The sequence below is a fragment of the Periplaneta americana genome, chromosome 5 (assembly GCF_040183065.1).
Source record: "Periplaneta americana isolate PAMFEO1 chromosome 5, P.americana_PAMFEO1_priV1, whole genome shotgun sequence".
NCBI lineage: Eukaryota > Metazoa > Arthropoda > Insecta > Blattodea > Blattidae > Periplaneta > Periplaneta americana.
Genome location: NC_091121.1, coordinates 21,710,703 through 21,731,062, shown reverse-complemented (window position 1 = coordinate 21,731,062; position 20,360 = coordinate 21,710,703). Strand labels below are relative to the sequence as shown.

Here is a 20,360-nt window from a genome sequence, read left to right as displayed (position 1 = left end):
AGTAGATGGCAGTAGTGTGTTATTAATAGCTCTTGTCTTGATATCAGTTGTGCCAACTATGGAATCTTCATTGAACTCTGTGGAAGGTTACTGGTCAAGAAGGCATTGTTGATTCAGTTTCATTATTATTAAAAGAGTTGCATTCCACTTCAATTATCCGGATCCCAGTAATCAACGTCACTTGACAGATGATTTTCAATAAATCTTAGTACTAAACAATCTCTGATGCGTGACTATTCATAATATCATATAGCAGAAGCTATAACATAACCTAAATAATATAAACGAGTGTTAGAAAAGTTTTAATTAAGGATGATGAAATAAACAAGAAACGTTTTTATTAATGATGATGAAATATAAAAATAAACCTGAATAATTTTAAAAGAAACAATTATTGAAAGTACAATTTTCAAATTTGAATGTTTTAGTGGTTGGTGGTTCAGTTGATGTTATATTGGACGTGTGCGTAAAAGAAGTGAATTCATTTATGTACATGGTATATCTTTCAACTTAGTCAGGATTTCCGAATGGTGCTCTTCATTTATTTGTAAATAGGGTTTCAGGGAAGATGCATAGCTATGACCAGTGATCTTTATTAATTCTTGTTCTTGAATGACAATCCAAGTCATATTTGGAAGTGCTGTGCATCGACTGGAGTGATTTGTAATTTTCTGTTTTTGACGTCCAGACCAGTGCAGTTTGAAATGTTGGCAAACAAGGAAACAAATGCTAGGGTAGTGATAAAAATGAACAAATGCTAGGGACGCGATAAAATTGTGCGATAAGCAGCCATGATTGGTTTCGCACCGTTTTATTGGTCAAAAGTAGTGTGACGTAGTAAAAGTGTAATAGTCATAAAAAAACAAAAACAAAAAAGGGAAAGTTATAGCCAAAAAATACCTTGAAAAAGGACTATATTACTTCCCAAAACACACTTCAGCACATTCATGGATATACACGGCACACACAATCTTACATTTATCTTTTCACAACGTAATCAACCCACGTTTCTTAAATTTAAAATTATTCCGAGGAACGAAAATTTTCATCTTTTTGGTTATAATTTCTACAATTTAAAAAAAAAAAAAACTAAAATTCTTTCAATAATCTATTATCAGAATTCGCTGCTCTGTTAAATTGACGTCCACACCTGTGGAGTAACGGTCAGCGCGTCTGGGCGCGAAACCAGGTGGCCCGGGTTCGATTCCCGGTCGGGGAAAGTTACTTGGTTGAGGTTTTTTTCGGGGTTTTTCCTCAACCCAAGATGAGCAAATGCTGGGTAACTTTCGGTGCTGAACTCCGGACTCATTTCACCGGCATTATCACCTTCATCTCATTCAGACGCTAAATAACCTAAGCTGTTGATAAAGCGTCGTAAAATAACCTACTAAAATAAATAAAAAAAATGTTAAATTGACTGAGGGTATTGGAAATTTAGTTAATAGTTTTCCTAAAATACGCAACTACACGTTTCAATTAAAACATTTTTCCTTTCTCGAAATGATAAGCAAAAACGAGTAAAATTGCATCAAGATGTTCCGTTTGAAATATCTCAAAGACAAACCATCTGAAATTAATGGCATGACTTGTAGTTTACTCTGTATAGTTCCCTTTAATTGGATGTACAGAGAGATATCTAAGTGTTTAGAAGTCAGAAACCCGCAGGCTATGAATCCTTGTTATGGCGTAATAGGACTTGACTTCATTGAGAAGTGCTGGACTATACGGAGATCAGTAGCACACAGAAGTAATTACTAGTTCAAGTTTAATTAATACAAGACTCATTGAGTGGTTACCTAGCTTCACAACACCACGACACCGCAACGTGGGAGACAAACAAAACGTAATTGTGCAGTCAATTCTAATATAATTATGCAATAAAACAAATTATAGTATACTACAAGACTCTTAGATTAAGGGAGTGGGGTATAGTCTGTTCGAAACTTGTTACTGGTTTCATATTCATGCGTGACGATTTCACTTGCCGGGAAGTCTGCCTACAGCTAGATCGCATTAGTACAGCTCTGCTCATAAGAGGGGAAGTGAAAGGGACGGAGAAATGCCCGGCCATGTCCTTTTCGCTTACGTCTTATAAACAAACACAAAGTATCCTCCTGAGTTCTGAGACATTTTTTGTTTTATTTTTAGAGTTCGATATAATTTTACACTTAAAAAAAAGTCACTGAAAAAAAAAAAAAAAAAAAAAAAGAAAGAAATTATGTAGGTTACAATTAGGGTTACCTCTAATTGAGGTTCTGGCTGATATGTATATCTGTTATCAGGCAGTAGGTCTACACCTCACTTGACGATATGTGTCGCAGGAAGAACAATTGTTTATATGCATTGAAGTCCGATTAGTGCCATATGTAGCTAATCGGCGATGTATGCATTGGAAGGGGAAAGGAACTGGCCACCCTACCGCAGTTATCTCCTGCCTAGTTGTCTCATGAGTGATGCTTTATTGGTGTTGCTTTTAAGGTTCAAACCTGTCTTCGGACAGTTGACTAAGCAACAGCAGTTAGAGCACAAATGCTGTGAACAGGGATTGCTCTTGAGGAACTCTAGACATCATCTTGTAAGATCCAAAATTGCTGTCGCGTTAAGAAATAAGGGCTGGATAGTAGAAGAAGAAATCTCCTCTCTAGCTGAAAATGGGTCAACGAGACGAGTAGATATTTCAGCGTACAATGCTGACACTAAACAGGGCATCATTGTGGACCACACGATACGTTTTGAAGTAGAATGTCATCAGCCAGCCGAGGTCCACCTTGAGAAGAAGTCGATCTATGAGCCTATAGTCAACTATTTCAAGCTGAAATATGCCTTAATTCACGTTGAGATATTCGGCTTGCTCATAGGTGCTCGAGGGACTATACCAACTTTTTTCGAAGAACTTCGACGGTAGTTTGCTCGCCAACATCTCTGAGGGATGACATTGTGATAATTGTGTTAAAAAATCCTGCCAAATCCTAATTAATCACATGGCCACATTAATAGCAATTATAATTTTTCACGCCCTTTTCTTTGTTTCCGTTCTTTAAAATTTAATATCTATGTTTACATACGTATAATAATTTTTTTGAGGATATACTGAGTCCGTAAGGGCTACCCTCAATGGGGGGCAGTTTAGTATTATTATTATACTCTACTTCAGGTCTATGCACATACCTACATACCCTTAAAATATAACATTTATGTGCATTCACTTCGAAAGCATTTTTGCATAATTTTAAAATACATACTATAATAATTATTATTGTTAATGCTTACAACTTAATTTTGTTGTGTTAGTCTATTGTATTATTTTGTTGTGCTATCCTATTCTTGCGTAATTACTTTTGGCTGCAACATTAATATTAACTGTACAAACAACAACAACAACAAATGGCTTTTAGGAACCCGCAGGTTCATTGCCACCCTCACATAAGCCCGCTATCGGTCCCTATCCTGAGCAAGACTAATCCAGTCTCCATCATCATATTCCACCTCCCACAAATCCATTTTCATATTATCCTCCCATTTAGGTCTCGGCCTCCCCAAAGGTCTTTTTCCTTCCGGTCTCCCAACTAACACTCTGTATGCATTTCTGGATTCGCCCATACGTGCTACATGCCCTGCCCATCTCAAACGTCTGGATTTAATGTTCCTAATTGTCAGGTGAAGAATACAATGCGTCTAGTTCTGCGTTGTGTAACTTCCTCCATTCTCCTGTAATTTCATCCCTCTTAGTCCCAAATATTTTCCTAAGAACCTTATTCTCAAACACCCTTAATCTCTGTTCTTCTCCCAACGTGAGAGTCCAAGTTTTACAACCATACAGAGCAAGCGGTAATATAACTGTTTTATAAATTCTAACTTTCAGATTTGTTGACAGCAGACTAGATGACAAAAGCTTCTCAACCGAATAATAACACGCATTTCCTATATGTTAATATTAACAGTGCATAAGTAATAAATAAAGCCATTATTATTATTATTATGATTATTATTATTATTATTATTATTATTATTATTATTATTATTATTATTATTATTATTATTATTATCATTATTATAGAGATATTGCAGTGCTGTGCTTCCTTAAAAGTTATTTGATTTTATATGCTTAACATTTTATTTTGATAGAAGTTTTTGTCTGTAGCTATGCTCCTGACATGCAAATTAATTAACGTTAATAAGAACACAGCAAGCAGATTTTATCACGATTCCTGACTGTGACATGTTTGTTGTTTGTTGCAGTTCCCCCGGAGAGATTGATAATTCTGGATGACAAGGGCACCAATATACCGCACCACATACTGGGCCCCTACAACGAGGGCTCCAGCGTCAATATTACCTGCATCGCCACTGGAGGTAAGAACACGATATATGACTCAATATATGTCATAAAATTACAGCGTGTATCATTACTTCTATTCCTAAATATTCTTGATAATGCATCGTTGAGAGGAAATACCTAAGTTGTCATTTTATATGCATTTTTAAAGCAGGCATCACATTTTAACTACGTGGATTGCAACGTATCTTATAATTATGATGATGATATCAAGTAAAATTAGCAAGATATCGGAGAATATGTGGCAGAATTATACAGGTATTGGGTAAACAAACTAGAAAAGAATTCAAATGAGATTTTATAAATACAAGGGACAATCAATAAATTTCAGGACTGTCCTGAATATAGGCAACACACAGGACATAGGAAACGAAGAAGTTATCTAGAACCAGGGAAATACCTGGTGCTATACTAAATGCGTCACTTGAAAGGCAGAGAAGAAAACTAGCCACAAGGCGTATATGGAGAGATTTCAGCAAAAATCACAAAAGGTCCTTGACATGTTTTCACAAAATCACGTGCAGAAGCACTGTTCTCAAGGGATTAGGTACAGCTTATAGCAGTAAAATTTTGTAAATATTCAACATTTTTCTCTTCATTGCTGTATCTTGTACAGTAATGAAAATTATTATGTGTAAAACACTGTCCACCTGCTATATGAAAAAAAAATATTTTTATGATTAAAAAAAATTATTTACATTTTCTTTTTCTTTCTTTTTTTTTTTTTCTTTTTTTTTCAAAATTCAGTTCACTGTGCAGTGATGAAGCGTTTCCCACATAACTAAAAAACTATCCAAAATTATGTGATGAAATTTTTTGTGTGTATTTATGCCTGTCATATCTACAATATGATGCAAGATCACTTCTCTAACTTTGATAGATTGTGCGATAAAAAATAAATTCCTTTTTTGAAAAAAAAATAGTCAGATATCAGTATTTTCTTCTAACACAAAATAAAAAAATAGGCCTATTATTTATTAAGGAATGTAGTTGAAAGAGCATGATATTGTAAACATGAGTCTCAGGAATAAAATAAAAGAGAGAACATGCAAAAGTTAACAAGTTTATGAGTTATGAGGGAAACGCTTCATCACTGGACAGTAAACTGCCACCATTTTGAATTGTGAAAAAAAAATATAAGTATTTTTTTAATCGTAAATAATATTTTTCTCGTGTAGTAGAAGGATAGTATTTTACACACACCAATTTTCATTATCGTACAAGATACAGTAATGGAGGGAAAAAAATGTTGAATATTTCCAAAAATTTTACTGTTGTAAGCTGTATCTAACCCCTTAAAGACAATCTGACGCTGTTTGATAGACCGACTTAGCAGGCATGGAAGCAGTGATCACCTGTGGCACGCGCATGTATGTTTAACTGTACAATAAGTGCAAGTGCAGTTCGGAAATATATTGATTTCGCCTTGTTTATACTGATGTCTACTTCTCTTTACGGAAGTGAATGCTGGATGATGAAACGAAAAGATGAAACCAATATACAATTAGCAGAAATGAAAGAATTTTGACGACTGGACCACATTAGAAATAAGGATAAAAGAAAAGAACTAGAACTCTAACCTAGGGTAAACTCATCTAATTCCGTGATAATAAGATTTTATTACTATTATTTCCATATGAAGACACAAAATAATATTGTTTATTACTGTAAACATTTGTTCAAACGTCGTAATATGACAATCCGTGAAGTAATAACTGATAGCTGCGTTTACGTAGAGAGAAAAAAATTAAAAGCATCACTCACTCTACCTCCATGCCCCCCAAGTGCCTTCATGGCATGTTACGGGGATACCTTTACCTTTTTTACCTTTACCTCACATTTCATTTGATTCCGTGATATTTCACTTAATTCCGTGACACTGTAGCCTTAATTCCGTGACACAATAGTGTACATAAAATAAAGACAGAAAAATCTTACACTGTGACCTTGAACATTAAAATGAACGTAATTACCCTAATTAAAGTTATTCATTATTCATATAATCAACTTGAATCATCACGATCAACGTCAGAATTGGCACAACTATCACACATAAAACATCAACATCAGATTCTGCAATTTGACACTTCTCATGTTATGTTTTCCCACAGAATGAGCAAGCAATCCAATTTTCATTATTTCGTTTTTTGACGTCAGCATTATAGGATCCGTTACAAAATCCACAAACCCAATTTTCATCGTTAGAACTGGCTCGTGATGTGGATGGCTTTCCTTGAGAAGATTTTGTAGACTTCTACGGTGAAGCATCCAGCTGGAGGTTTGGTTGGTAGCGTAAGGCACTTGGCTCTGACATCTATTTTGCGGTTAACCATTCTCTTTTTCTTTGATGGATCATATGTGGGTATTTTCAACAAATCTGTTACAGTCTGACGTCGTTTCTATTGTGTTCAAACAGGCAACTAAACAGAATCATTTTGTTGTGATGAAACAGACAACTGAGCAAACTCTTTCTTCTGGAAGGTCACCCTGCGTTTGTTGACTTCCAAGAGTTGGCTTGTCTTTTAATTTGCTAGCTGTAAGGGCTTCATCTGTCAAAGAAGACGGGTTGAATGGATAAACTCCCGTTTTAGAAAACTCTGAACGAATATTTGTTGATGTCATTGCCTTCTCATATGCCAAACTGAACAACTTTTGCAAGTCAAATCGTGTTGGTGCAACATTGGAATTCGTCATATGAAAGTTTTCCAACTCATTTCTAAAGCTTGATTTAAGGGACGATAAACACTGACACCTAATGGTTGCAGAATGTGGCTGTTATGAGAGGGCATGGTGAAGAGGACGATCTTTTTTTCCCTGGCCAAAGCCAACACATCAGGACCTACGTAACTTACATGTGAGTCCATCAACAAAAGGAAAGGTCTGCTTGGAGGGATGTTCTTCACAAAGTGACGCATCCAATCAGGAATGAGATCACAATTGATCCACCCATTTGCCGAGAGTCAGATGCTCAGTTATCTTTAAGAATCTGGGTAGATAAAGCTTGAGACCAGTTCCTGACTAAAAAATGTCTTAGAGTTCCGAGAATCGAACCCACGTGCGGATCAGAGAACAGAGTGCTGATCCCTATGCGAAGATGCTCATTATTAAATATGTATATCATATGCAAAATTTTCTTCATTTTAATTGGCGTTAATATTCGATTACTTAATATAAATTATCTAATTATTATAAATAAATACTATATAATTAATTAATATAGATGACAACTAGTCGTACAGGCCATATGACGTTCATTTAACGAGTTTTCATTTTCTATTCACTTAATTCCGTGATACAGTAAGGCAGCCAAATGTTAAAAATCCTTAAGAAATTGTGCAGACAACTTAAGGTTTGTAGACTAAATTATATAAGTTAACTTACAACTGTGTACACATTCTAAATCTTCAAAGCAATCTCTATAGAAATATATATTCATACACACGTATAATTATGCACATACCTGTTTTTTTAACACCAGGACAACTCAAACCAAGCTTCTTAGCAATGGCGTACTAAGAAATGACTTCCTGTTAGCAGTGCACTTGTTCTCAGAAGCCCAAACTTCTTGAGACGGTAGCTGATTAGTGTTGCTATCCATTGAAAAAACTACCAACAATTTGTCATGTACACAAAATTCAGTGATATTAATTATATTCAGTATAACGGAATTACATGAGTCACGGAATTAGATGAGTTTACCCTATATAGGGTGGAAGCGATATAACCCTGCACAGTGAAAGGAGGGTTAGATTACAGGAAAATAAACAAAAAATCTATTATACTCGTACGTTTTGAGATTAAATTTACGGTTCATTAAATTATTGCATCGAAAGTTTAAAATTGTTGACCATGTCACAGTACCCAAGATTCCACACGGAGGCATTGAACTCATCCGACGTAAGATATAAACAAAAGGTTAGGTATTGCACAATCAAACGACTGCTTCGGCCCGGGTTTTTCTCTTTTAAAATTTCCTCTTCCCTGACAACAATTTCTCCATGTCGTTGTCGACCCCGATTGCAAAATGATGGAATTACGTTGCCCGTGTCACGGACCAGCTAGCGGACAGTGATGAATGTCTCTGCACGGGATAATATTCCCCCGGAAACCTTTCTGCATACAAAGGTTGAACGGTACGCGAATCGCATTTCGTCTCTCCGTAAATTAAAACCATGTCCAGACATTTCGAATTAGAAAATCTCGGCATTGCGATACACTAAGTAGAATGGCAATACTAACTTCACTTAAGATCGGAAGATTCAAATACGCACTTTCACTGGATATTCAAATAATACTAGGTAATACTGGGACAAGACATTCTTGACTCCAATTATCCCTTACCAATATTGAAAGAAAGTCGAAAAAAACTGATCAGTGTTGCCACGTGTAGTCTTGCTAGTGCGGGAACAAATTTGCAATATTTTTATTTAATTTACACGAAAACCGTAAACAACAAAGAAAAGAAATTTCTGTATTACATTCTCTGTTAGTATTGACAGCTCAGTGAAACTTACAGCAGAGTCCGTATAGGCCAGTTTCTATCTGATGTTTTTCCAATTCACTGTGGGCTAAAGCAAGGACATGCACCATCACCTTTACTTTTTAACTTCGCTCTAGAATATGCCATTTGGAATTCAACGGGTTACATCAGCTTCTTGTCTATGCGGATGACGTCAATATGTTAGGAGAAAATCCACAAGCTATTAGGGAAAATACGGAAATTTTACTTGAAGCAAGTAAAACGATAGGTTTGGAAGTAAATCCCGAAAAGACAAAGTATATGATTATGTCTCGTGGCAAGAATATTGTACGAAATGGAACTATATCCTTCGAAGAGGTGGAAAAATTCAAATATCTTGGAGCAATAGTAACAAATATAAATGATAACTCGGGAGGACATTAAACTAAGAATAAATATGGGAAATGCGTGTTATTATTTGGTTTAGAACCTTGTCATATACTCTGCTGTCACAAAGTCTTGAAGTTAGAATTTATAAAACAATTATATTACCTGTTGTTGTGTATGGTTGTGAAACTTGAACTCTCGCTTTGAGAGAGGAACAGAGATTAAGGGCACTTGAGAATAAGGTTCTTAAGAAAATATTTTGGGCAAAGAGGGATGAAACGCAGAGCTGCACGCATTGTATTCTACACCTGACATAATCAGGAACATTAAATCCAGACGTTTGAGATGGGCAGGGCATGTAGCACGTATGGGCGTATCCAGAAATGCATATTGAATGTTAGTTGGGAGACCGGAGGGAAAAAGACCTTTGGGGAGACCGAGACATAGATGGGACGATAATATTAAAATCGATTTGAAGGAGGTGGGGTATGATGATAGAGAGTGGATTAATCTTCCACAGGATAGGGACCGATGGTGGGCTTATGTGAGGGCGGCAATGAACCTTCGGGTTCCTTAAAAGCCATTTGTAAGTAAGTAAGTAATAGTATTGACAGAAATCAAGATTCCATGAATATTATTATCCACAAGGACGACGTTAAATTTTTCGGGGGGGGGGGGAAACATTTTTTTCAAAAGTATGGACTTCCCACGGATACAGTATAATACTTTTTTTATTATATTCACTATGACCAAATCGCAATGAAAATCTGCGCTGTTACTTCACTTCCACCCTCTTAAAACTAAATGCAGTGAACATATTAAAATTAAAAACTGTGGTCGCCTTCCAATAGCAGGATGACATTATCGGCCACATCAGAAAAGAAATTTGGGAAGGTCGAAAAACAGTGAAATATTGAGTTGGAACAGCCAGCAGGTGTAACTCGTTGATGATGATTAATATGATGATGATGATGATGACGATGATGATAATGATGATGATAAAGTATAAATGCAAAATTCTCTTAGTAACTTAACGATCTGCATTGTACGAACTAATATATTTACTATGGTACGAGCTTCTTTTGGGGGTATTTGTACCGTGTTCTACAAGTGAAAACATCAGTGGTTTAGAGCTACATGCCGGATCCATTATAAGGAAAACCAGGGAAGATGCACGGAGAAATCTGTTCGATCTGTTACCGACAGCAATTGTGCAGGACTAGACTCCCAAAAACTTTTGTACCACGTTGATCACCATGGAAACATCTATTCATGCTTAATAGGTTTACTATTCAGGAGAATTGGAACTTACTGTCCAAACTTCACGAGAGGATCTCAGCGAGGGGAGTATGGTCCTGATAAATCGCAATATAACGAACGCCAGTAGGGGAAGTTATCCCCATCCAAATGAAATGTGCATGCGACACAACACTCGCCTAACACGTAGAGTGTCTGGTGAGCTAGTAGGGGAAAAGTGGAAGGGATCGAGGGCGGAGCTTCTCCGTTCACTATATTGCGATTTTCCCTATGGTCCGTGCTGGGTAAGAGGAGAGTAAGCCAATAACTCAGCGTTCTTGAAGGAGCAGGTGGATGGGAGTGATGTCATTGGCCGACTGGGACAAACAAGACTCAGTCAATGGCCGGTCGGTTCCGTGTCGGGGTTAGGTTATAAGAGTGGGGGGAAAAACTCGCATTCCTCGCTCGGATCTTCTCGTGAAATGCGGACTGTACGCTTGAGCTGCAAGTGATAGTTTATTATAAAAGCTCAAGCTTTTGAAGGTTGGAATTATGTTGGTAGTATAGAAGCTTCATTCAGATGACGAGGTTATTTTTATGGTGCTACAGCGATGACGTTAGAAATCGCGAAATCTCCTCCAGTACGGAACCTATAAGCTCATTAAGCGATGGGTTAAGTTCGCATAAGTTCAGAGGGATTATGCAGAAAAACTCCACGTATTTCAATTCTGTGAATTACATTAAAAGTTTACTCCTTAAGTGGCTCTTTATTTTTTGCTTTTCCCTTGTAACTAATAAATGTTTTATTTGCTTATTTAACGATACTGTGTCAACGACTCAGTTATTTAGCGTCGACGAAATTGGTGATAGCTAAATTATATTTGGCGAGATGAGACTCAAGGTTCGCTATAGATTACCTGGCATTCGCCTTACAGTTGAGGAAACCTCGGAAAATTCCCAATTAGGTAATGAGCCCAAGCGAGAATCGAACTCAGACCCGAGTGCAACTACGAATCGGCAGGCATGCTCCTCAATCGACTGAGCTACGCTGGTTAACTCTGTTTTATTTAACTCCGCTCGCAACTGCCGAGTACATTAGCGTCGTTTGTGTGCCGGAATTTTATTCCGCGGGAGATCTTTTACATGCCAGTAAATCTACTGTTATGAGCCTGTCGCATTTAAGCACTCTTAAATGTCATCGACCTGGGCCGGGATCGAATCCTTAACCTCGGACACAGAAGGCCAGCACTATACCGACTGCACCATCCAGGCCGATTTTATATATACAGGGTATTTCCGAGATGGTGTTACAATCTTTCAGTGATGATGGCGAAGGGCACATGTATCAATTTGAGATAAGGAACCATTGTCCAGAAATGATTGACTCGAAAATTATAAGCAAAAATAGTTGTGTGGAAATGGAATTCTAATTTGGCACTACGTGCCCTCCTTCCCTTAACCTTTGGAACAGTCGTGGAAAGATGGTATAGGCCGGATGTCTCCTACGTGGGTACTTGCCCGATACAATCTGTGAGCTTGTCTAGTGTTCCCATTGGCTCATCCGTACTCGAAAATCAGGTCTGCTTATTCCGCTCTCGTGTACTTCTCCATTTCACTAGGACTGACCGACTGGACACTGCAACTTGTACACATACACTGCTATCTACAGACGTGCATATCAGGACCGATCATGTCCGCTACACATTACGCCATCTGTATTGCTTTAGTGTAGTTTCCTGTCCCCATCCCTCAGACAGCGCACTGAATGGAATACTGTAAGTAGACAACGTAAACAACGTCAAATGAATATAGTATGTGTAAGATGTACAGATAAATACACATAAATACAGAGGAATAAAATTAAGTCATTTCCACACAACTATTTTTGTTTGTAACTTTCGACTCGGTAATTTCCGGACCAGGGTTCCTTATCTCATATTGATACATGCGCCCTTCGCCATCATCCCTGAAAGTTTGTAACACCACCTCGGAAACATCCTGTATATATAAATATATTTATTCTCATATTTTATTTGGAATTTGTTTGTGGTAAATATAAATCAATATTAAAACATAATATCTATATTACACTTGAACTAAATAGGCTACTAAAAATGAGTTTACTTTCGACGCTAATGGTTTAGACTTTACAAAGTGACCAGTAAATACGAGTTAACTATGATTAAAATGTTACTATCACCAAATAAATTTGTGGGCCCATAAAATTATCGGTGATCTTATCAAAAACTTTAATCGTAACATGTGTGTGCTTATACACTCTGCTTTGTTCTCTTTCATTTCACCTCGCTCCGAAAGAAGCTGTGTTCAGGGTTTTTATCAGCCTTAAATATCTCATCTCCGTCAGCCGAGTTTGAACTAAGAACATTCTATCTATTGCATACCATGAAAAACACTCTACCACTAAGAATGACAAAAACGAACAGTTTCTAAGTTCTTTTATACTGATTACTTCGCAAAGATGTCAGTTACTGCATTGCTGAGAACTCTGCAATTGTCTTCTGAATAACCTCATTACTTTAAAAATGTCGTTAAATAAGCCAACTGGGAAACGAAGAGACGAGATTCTTCTCCGATATTTCTCTTCTTAAGACCCAAACGTTTCTCTTTCCCCAATATCTCGTTTCTTTCTAATCTGCACAAAAACTCAGCATTATCTGCCCTCTCCATCTAGCCACAATTCTAAATGGAACCGATATCTGCTATGATTACCCGAGATAAAATCGATAATTCCTACTGGCCTACTGTAAGGAATTATTGCATGTAGAGGAGAAGTCTGTGTGGAGAATAAATTCTTGTTTAAAGATATTGAGCCATTGTTAGATTGCTGGTATAGGTTTCCAATAAGGTTCCCTTAAAGGAGCGGGATTCCCTACCTCTGTTCGCGTTTTGCATGCAGGCTATTGAGGATTTATATTCCAGGATAATAGCACATAATGGACAGATTTAGCTTACGAAGATGCAATAGCCCAGGGCAGATCTGATATTACTTACAGTGAGTACAATAGGATGTTACTTACAATCTATATGTCAGAGATGACCAGGCGCTCTCCATAGCTCAAAGCTCCCTTATTGAAAACATGTGCCCTAGTATTATAGTTCAAAGTTTGGACATCAGAAATTTAGGAGCGCCGCAAGATGTTTTAGTATAAAAATTCATACTTTTGTACTCTTCTTCTGATCGTAAAAAAGTTAATTATCTTCAGGACTTATGTTCTGCAAATTAACTTCAATCCTGCATCATAATTTTTAGGTTACTGATAGATAAACATGTTTAACTAAATGTATTTATACAAAAGTCATAAAATAACTTTATTGCAATTGTTGAACAACATTATTTTGAACAATTTTTTAATCACAAGAGCACAGACCTCTGATGGAGAAAAGTATGATATTGTAAAAATGTTTCTGAGCACTTATTACAATTAAGAATTTGATTAGTGTATTGTTTTTATTTTCCCGGAGAACTGTCGCAAAACAACCACAGTTCTTTAATATACCGGATGGGACACAGTTATTGAAGTAGTGTGCAGGAGAAAATTACATACCTCATTAAGACTTTTCTTGGCCTGTCCCTCATGGTAGACAGAAAAGGACATTTCACTAGTTTTCATGTTGTGCACAGAGAAAGCTGGGACGGTAAGTTGGCGATAGTAGCACAGTCTAGTATATACAGTCACGAAGCTCAATACGTAGTAAATATGCATCAATAGATAGTTGCTAGCCACTAGGATCGCTAATATCCCCTTATTATAGACAATGCGAAATAGTACCAGCACAGTCTATTGTTCCTAGCAACCTCACAACTCAAGCTTCGTGACTGTATATACTAGACTGTGATAGTAGTATATATTCTGAACTGGTGTTTAGGCAAACATACATTTTTATGTAGTCAAATGTGACAGCGATTACTGAGCATATTGCTTTTCATTTTCATGCTCTGTTCTTCAAACGTATTAAATTTTCTCAACTAAAGAATTAGCAATGATAACAGACAAAAAAAAATTTTGTCAGTTGATTGTATGATTAAAATTACATATTGTGTGAGTTTCTTCAGTACTTGACAGGCAAAACAACTTAAGTCTAGGACTAAAGTCGTCTTACCCCTTAACCAAACATTCTGCTGCTAAAAGAAACTATACAAAAGTCGTGGATTAAGGTCATTCTGCTACTAAACGATGTCTCTTGCACACAGTAACGTAATCATCAGGCTTCGAGACTTTGGACCCGATACAATAAGTTTACTGTGCATGCACTATAGGTTGTTGACTCGCTGCAGGTAGATAGAGATGTGTTGAGGTAACAACGTTGGTATTTAGAGCAGAGTACGGTAGAATGGGGAAACACACACATATGTACATTCTGAAAATAAATATATATTGCACAATGATAATGTAAAAAGAATGTGAAAAGCATTTATTCTCCTGTCTTTTATAAGCATTTCTGTTTAATTATACACAGTGTTAATGGTGGAAATAAGCATGTAGCAATTTTAATTTTTTTCATTTATCCTATTGGTCGTCTTTTGGAAGTGCAGTTACTGTACCGAATTGCAATGTACCTACTACAAGATACATTTTCAGTGCCTCAAACGTAAATCTTTTTCGGTTATCTGCCAAAGTTTGTACTGTAGAAAGCTACGCTCTACGTCGCATGACGTGATAGGAGCAAAACGAAAAAAACCTATCATCATTGCAGTCTCTAAGAGATAGTCCAGTCCTTTATTCTCGTGTGACTCTATGTCCACTAATTTGCTGTTTATGTTACACAATGTTCCATATCCGTTATTTTTACATAAAATTGACTTCCACTTCTGTTTTACACGTTCAGTAACCGATGTACTTGATGTCTCATTCATTCGCTGCATCATTTTCTAAATTAATTTGAGGGCTTCCGCCATCTCTTGCTCTGACTTCTCTAACCGTGTAATAGTTTCAGACAGTTTGTATGAAAACCAAATTATTCGTCAGAACCTTCAAATCTAGAGCGTTTTCCTTTGCGTATTTGTTGGCATTCATTCTATAGTACCCCCACCCACTGTACGCTTTACCTCTATACTCAGTACGCCGTTATGGGGATTTCCCACTGAACTGCTCTATTGGGTCCGAAGTCTCGAAGCCTGGTAATCATGCTCCCAACTCAAAATCCCCAAAATGTGGACTTAAGTCGTTTTGCAAATTTACCATTCAATTATTGTTACGGGAAATTGCAGTCATGTGTTTAGTGTAATAAAAAATCCGGAGATGGAGCTTTAAAAATGGCATCATAGCATCTGGCAAGATCATAAATGCATTGTACAGCGTTGAGAGTATTTCCTTCTTCTGCTACGTTATGTTGTTGACGTCTTTCATACTGGATGCGAGTATTAGAAGTGGACCAGTTTGCCTTAGTGTGTAAAATGTTCCACTAGGATTCGGAATCACACGATTAGGATAACAACGGTGATATTCGGCCGCAGCAGCTCTTGCATTTCCCTCACACACATCATAAATGAATACCACATGGGCATATTCCTCACTTGTAAATTTATACGGAATCTTGAGACAACAAACAAGCTACAAACTCCACAATGTATGATCGTCAACTGAACATGCGACAAGCAACTCTCGATGCAATGCAAAGTAAGCGCATGCGCTGACACTTGAGAGGTATATTCACACAAACACGTTCAGAAAATTAATGATCATTCTTGAATTATATGAGATACGAAAAAACTTTATTAGGGAAATATGTTCCTAAACACTTTAGGAAAGTGCTCCATTAGTGGCGGTAAAACTTAGTGAATCACCCTGTATTTATTCGGGACTATTAATGCTTAATGCATGACATTTGTTAGATAATATTTCATTAATTTATTTACAGTCACTTTGACATCTGGATCATATGGCGACCAGTTAAGACGAAATTACATTTGTTATTAATCACTTGCCAATACAGTTATGAAACATTACTGAAATTATATTGAAGTCCAGTTACGCAGAATCAATACGCAAATTATTTAGGCTATTATAAAACTACCTCTAATAGTACATTATGCAACGAGCCTATAATGAAGGTAATTAAGAAGTGAGTATGGATATTTATGAAACGAGCGCAAGCGAGTTTCATAATTTTCATACGAGCTTCTTAATTACCATTATAGGCGGGTTTCATACGACTTTTTATGCTCGACCGTATTTCTAACTTGATGTATTAATTTTATTGTATCTGACCTGGAGCAATGTCCCGTATGTTGTGAGATGTGCGCAGACGCGAAAGTATTGATTTTTTTCCGAGGAACAGATGTGCACATTGACCTTGCTAGGTCATAAGAACCTACAGAGATAACATTGAAATTAAATTAGACATTGAAAAACGAGATGACAAACTGAATTTATTTGAATATTATTTACAATTAACACTAATTATTATAGTAACAGAACATAACCTTCTGCGACAGTATTGGATTTCCAGCCTCCGTGACTTTTCGCTAATTCTCTTTCGATTGCATATCCGAGAATAATCGATACTTGCGGTTTTATAACGGTAGAAAGCTAACCTGTCATTGGCTGAACAGTTGTAACCTGAGTCGTCATTGGCTGAAAGGCCTGACCTTTAATGACTAGGTGTACTTTAATGACATGCATTAAAGGTCTGTTACCAGGTGTATAATTACTACATTTCGGCATGGTCGAGCATAAAATCCATTATTATTATAAAATACTTCCCCTAAAATAAGGGTTGCACTGAAGGACAAAGTATACCAAAAAATGCAAGTATTATTAAATACGTAACAATAATTTTATGAAAATGTTTTCGTGAGAAATATAATTATTATTATTGTGTTATTATTAATATACTTTATATGTGATTTCTCAGAAGATAGATTGACTATTTTAGAGCTATCAAAGAAACAGTCTTGGCCAAAGAGGATTCAAGATTGAAATCTTTGCAGAAATTAATCAATTTGTTTGTAATAGTGCCTCTTGCACCCACTAATAACCCAATTGTTAATCTAAAAATATTAAAAGCCAATATCAGACTTGGGCTACAGACATTTTAAAGAACGTGCTTTTAGGAGTAAAATGTGATGGATAGATACATCCATTTTAGTGAATTGTATTTTTCAAAATATGGGCCACAAAAATTTATTTTTCAAAAACTAATCTTCAATTAAGTTGTTGTAGCAATGACATTTCCACATACAAAAAATTAAAATTGTGCACCAACTAGGAAAATAAATCCCAATTTAACTAATATCTTCCCTTAATCCGGCGCTGGTCATTATATAAGCATTTTGTGAAGTATCAAATTCAAACGACAATTACATCAAAATGGATGGAGTTACAAGTGTGTCCCTCCAGCTGACTATATAAGTGTTGGCTATTTCCTACTAGAAGAATTTTCTTCGAAGTGTACACGGTACTCAACCAGGTGGCCCGAGTTCGAATCCCGGTCGGGACAAGTTACCTGGTTGAGGTTTTTTCCGGGGTTTTCCCTCAACCCAATACGAGCAAATGCTGGGTAACTTTCGGTGCTGGATCCCGGACTCATTTCACCGGCATTATCACCTTCATTTCATTCAGACGCTAAATAACCTGAGATGTTGATACAGCGTCGTAAAATAACCCAATAAAATAAATAAATACACGGTACTCTGTAGCGGAAGTATGATAGGTTCAGAGCCATAGTGGGCCAAGCGCCATACATTAAAAAAGCAGAAAGCAAGGGTTAAAGTTAAGTGAATACCATAGTTTAATGAAGATCGACATGTAACTAAGTTTTAATGTGCATAATTTATATTACTTACTTCATGTTTCATTAAATTATGGTAATGACTTAATTTTAAACTTCGTTCTATCCGTTTTTAATATATGGCGCTTGGCCCACTATGGCTCTGAACCCTCCATATTTCCCAGAACAATAGCTCTCTCATGATGGAATAATTGCTGTTATCCTTTGTAATGTCAATTGATTTCTAATTCTATTCGCGTTTATCATTTTCTTTTAAAAGTTAATAAAACTTTCGTTGAATACAGGTATTTTCCCAGACAACTTACCTTTTTCTAAAATGAAATCTGTGGCCGGGAGGAAAAAGGTCTTTAGTCAATTTTTTGTGAAAATGAGATTTCTATATATTCTGAAATCGGAAAGAATTCTCTACAATCTGGTAAAACGGCTAAAGTCAAATAAGACTCCTGACTGGATTTATAGAGCGTTACAAAATGTCCTAAGTACTTTTTGAATCGAGCACACACAGAATAAAGGACTTAAGAATATTTAATACTTTATTCCTTACAGACATCACTTGTTTACTTTCCGTGCTCCCCTATTAAAAAGGGCTAAATTGTATTTTAGCCATTTTATCACACACTGATGCCCTTTCTTTTTAAAACTTTAAGCACCAGGGTAAAGAGTCCTATAATTGTTTGAGACCCATTTTGCATTCCTAATAATTTACATTTCTCATTTATTTTGACATGAAAAAGGTCTTATGTTTAATAGTTTGGCTTCTGGTCTTAAAAGGGCTTAAGTGCGGCTATTTTTGGAAATAATCAAGAAAATTGTTCAATGAGCACCATTACCTATTTTAGAAGAAATATAAACAAATAATATCCAGGAAAAAACTCTTAATTAAAAAAAACTCTATAATTGACACCAATTTCAATCTTTCTACTTCTCTCCTGAAAAGTATAAAATTTTTACTTAAGACCTTTTTCCTCCCGGCCACAGAAATTAAAATTTTAATTTGCAGTACAAAAGTCAGTTGAATATAATAGGACCGGGAAGTATTAAAACAGGTATGGACATTATTTTCAGAGAAACTAAGTAAGCTCCAAGTCTTACGAAAACACGTGTTCTCACTTCATCTCGGTATTTTATCTCTTTCAAAATTCATAACATCAAAAATTCAATGCTGCTCTAACCACAGAAAAATGCCGGATATGCAACTACCCGAACGATACTGTATGCAGCGACATCTCCCGGGTTAAAATTATTTCCAAATAATTTACATTTCTCATTATAGTAAAATTCTTTATGAAGAAGCACGAGGAATAAAAGATTTCGCTTTTCAGAGGGATACAAAGTACTTGTCTCTTCGCCCGCTATCCTTTCTGATGGATTCATCAGCTCCCTCTTCTTGTTTTGCAGGGCGTCCGGCTCCCAGGGTGACGTGGTGGCAGGAGAACGCACTGCTGGACGATTCGTACGAGCAAGTGCCTGACCGTCGCGTACAGAACGTCCTCCGCCTCGAGAAGCTTGGACGCCGACATCTGCACACGGTGTTCACTTGCCAGGCCAGCAACAACAACCTCGTAGCCCCCATTTCCAGTGCCGTCTCTCTCGACATGAACCGTGAGTACAGCAAATATTACACAGTCGACAGTTCTTAGTGTTGGAGATGGAATGAAAATCCTATCCATCTCTAATAAGCAAGAGTTTAAACTTTATCTTTAAAAACTTCGGAGTAGAGTTTATATGAGAGGGTTCAAATAATTACAATTTAGAAGACAATGTCACTCAGCTGTGCTTTGACATGGGCGCGAAACAGATGTGTCTACAATATATGCGTGACTAAAGAGAGTTAATACAAGCTTGGCATTACTCAGATACAGATGAATAAATAATAATAAAAATATTTACGGGATGTTTTATGAGCTTAGATACAGTTATTATTCTCTTCGTCATCAATAAAAGTCTTGGATTAGGCCTCTTGGCCTGTTCCGCTTCTAGAAGAAATTTGGTCTTTCCATCTCTTCCTTGGTCTTCCGATGTCTCGTTTTCCGTGAGATGTATAGTCCAATAGTCTCTTGGGGAACTTATTGTTGGGCATTCTTAATACATGTTCATACAAGTAGTTGCGGTAAGATTCTATAGTATCCGTAATGACGGTGATATTCAATTCTGTTGGGATGTCAGCGTTCCTTTTATGGTCGTAAAGAG

The 20,360-nt window shown here is 36.6% G+C and overlaps 1 protein-coding gene across 1 annotated transcript in view; it reads left to right on the top strand.

Annotated features, from left to right (window-relative positions):
* The window catches only part of LOC138700578 (neurotrimin-like), a 229,562-nt gene extending 209,752 nt beyond the window's left edge, over window positions 1–19,810 (top strand). Inside the window, exons 4-5 of the mRNA XM_069827160.1 lie at window positions 4,240–4,353; window positions 19,569–19,810. Coding sequence (XP_069683261.1) covers window positions 4,240–4,353; window positions 19,569–19,810 — 356 coding nt within the window. The remainder of the gene's footprint in view (window positions 1–4,239; window positions 4,354–19,568) is intronic.
* Window positions 19,811–20,360: the final 550 nt, after the last annotated feature.